Source organism: Castanea sativa, chromosome 11, assembly GCF_040712315.1.
Source record: "Castanea sativa cultivar Marrone di Chiusa Pesio chromosome 11, ASM4071231v1".
Classification (NCBI taxonomy): domain Eukaryota; kingdom Viridiplantae; phylum Streptophyta; class Magnoliopsida; order Fagales; family Fagaceae; genus Castanea; species Castanea sativa.
The window spans coordinates 789,110-791,381 of record NC_134023.1 but is presented as its reverse complement, the minus strand read 5'-3'; the positions used below and the strand labels follow the sequence as shown (position 1 = coordinate 791,381).

Below are 2,272 nucleotides of genomic sequence, written 5' to 3'. Positions count from 1 at the left end.
AAATCAAAGCAGCAGAACTATTGATTTTTTCTTGTATCCTTTAGTTTTTCAATGCTATATTTAGGATGTAATATAATTGGGTTTAGTCAGAGAGTGTAAGTGCAGTAAATCTAAATGTCTATATCTTAAATAATACCTTTCATTTATTATTAAAAAACATTGACATTAACAATAACAACAAAGGGCCAACCTCGAAAACAAGAATTAACAAGAAAATATAAAAAATAACTTTAAAAGAGAAAGACCAAATTGAGAGAGAGTCTAAAGACAAGCGAAGTAACAGAATCTAAGCTTAAGGAGAGTAGCAGGGTACATTAGCCTTTTGATAAAAGGACTTCACTCACCAAATTTTTTAAGTTAATGGATGAGGAACCAAGTGGACCTGTGGCCTCTTCGGCCAACTTTTTCCACTCCATGGCCTTTTTCTTCATTTTCTTTCCCTCACCTCCTTCCAACAATTCTCTTACCATCTTCTCTACTTCCACTCTTTTGACATTAAAGTCAATTTCCATGCCGATGGCCCATTCATTGCAAGTATACTTGCAATTCGTTTGCTGATCTGAAAAGAATGGTAAGCAAAGCATTGGCACTCCTGCGCACACACTTTCAATGGTTGAATTCCAACCGCTATGTGTCAAGAACCCACCAATTGAGGGGTGGTTTAGCACTTTCTCTTGAGGGCACCAACTAGTTATTAGACCTCTTTCTTTAATTTCCTCCTGAAACTCCGGTGACAAAATCGTTGATCCGCTTTCAACTAATTCAGGCCTGATTATCCATAAAAATGGGTGCTTACTATTTGCAAGTCCCCAACCAATCTCAACCAATTGCGATGGTGTCATGACAATGAAGGTACCAAAACTCACATATATCACTGAGTTGGGTGCCTTTGAATTAAGCCAATTGAGGCACTCGGTTTCTTCCTTCCATAAATCATACCCGATTGATTCCAAATGATCATTGGATAAGTGATTGAGTTGTGGTTCTAGAGGGCCAAGAGCATATACATGAGGAAACATGGTAGAGAGAGCATGCAAAACTTCTTGCTCTAACTCATCGAATGTGTGAACAATAATTCCTGAAGCACTAGGAGCTCTCTCTGCTGCATCAATCACACACCTAAAAACAATATCATTTGGATCAATGGTTCGTACAAAGCTTGGAAGATCCCTCAAACGTATGTCTCTCATACCAGGAATCCAGTCTATAATTGTGTCGAGATACCCATTTGTTAGATAGCTCTCATCTGCAAAGTCAAAAAGTTTTCAGCATACAATGATTAATTACAATAAAATAATGCAAGATTTCAATTGGATTTTGCACTTTTTGTTACACCTTTAAGAGGTATGATGCCTTTGTCCTTGAGAGTAGGAAGTTGCAGAACACCCATTACGCTGCAAGCAGAGATAGGGAAGAACATCACAACCGGGATTTTGAATTCTTGAGCAGCAGTAATTGTAAATGCCATGCTACCATCTGAAACAATACAAGTAACTGGAGGATTATCTGAAGTTGCACTATTGAGTTTTACAAGGAGATCAGAAAATGGAGCCAAGAAGTTATTCATAATGGATTCAGAAAGAGAAGGGATGTCTTGGGTGGCATTGATATTTGATGGAGGAAGGCCATCGGGGATGGTTTCAAATCGAAAGTCAGGCAAGCCATCTAAGGAGTTGGGACCTCTGGATTTCATAAAACGTTGGTGGTTGAACTCAGTGTTCACAAAGGTTATGTGAAACCCTTCATGGTGGAGAAGCTTTGAAAGCTTTAGCATTGCCTTCATGTGACTTTGAACTGGGCATGGAATACAAACTGCATGAGGCTTATCAGCTACATGTGTCTTTGAATCCATTTCCTTCGTTCTGTAGTGTGTGTGTGAGTGCAAAATGCATATGCCTAGTCTTATAATATATACATTATCTTCCTCGGACACCATACATACAAGAGAAATAACCTGCGGCTGCTCTTTGACTCTTTAAAATAATGGGCAACTTTTGCCCTTTTTGCTTAATAAAAAAGGAATGCCGCCAATAATTTGTCACATAATAAGCGTACATTTGCATGTACCCATTCGTTATATCTTATAATATACATTCTCTTCCTTTTGTGTCCCTGACAAGTAACAAGTTATTTAACAAAACAAAAACAAAAAGATGAATAAGTCTAGTGCCACAACTTGTGCCACAACTCGTCACATGGGTGAATTGTGCCACAAGTTGCGGCACTAAACTTATTTGTATTTTTTTGTTTTGTTAAATGACTTGTTACTTGT

General features: G+C 38.0%; 1 protein-coding gene across 1 annotated transcript; it reads right to left on the bottom strand.

Moving 5' to 3' along the window:
- Window positions 1-292: 292 nt before the first annotated feature.
- On the bottom strand, window positions 293-1,857 carry LOC142618035 (7-deoxyloganetin glucosyltransferase-like). The gene is made up of 2 exons (XM_075791013.1): window positions 1,336-1,857; window positions 293-1,246 (listed from the first exon to the last, which is right to left on the bottom strand). The coding sequence occupies exons 1-2, from the start codon at window positions 1,850-1,852 to the stop codon at window positions 315-317; spliced, it is 1,449 nt and encodes a 482-aa protein (XP_075647128.1). The 5' UTR covers window positions 1,853-1,857; the 3' UTR covers window positions 293-314.
- Between the last annotated feature and the right edge of the window lie 415 nt (window positions 1,858-2,272).

Excerpts from the sequence above, each read along its gene's own strand:
- LOC142618035 (XM_075791013.1), bottom strand. The coding sequence starts at position 1,852 with ATGGATTCAAAGACACATGTAGCTGATAAGCCTCATGCAGTTTGTATT. Across the intron at positions 1,247-1,335 it reads AGGCATCATACCTCTTAAAG|ATGAGAGCTATCTAACAAAT; the intron begins GTGTAACAAAAA and ends TTGACTTTGCAG.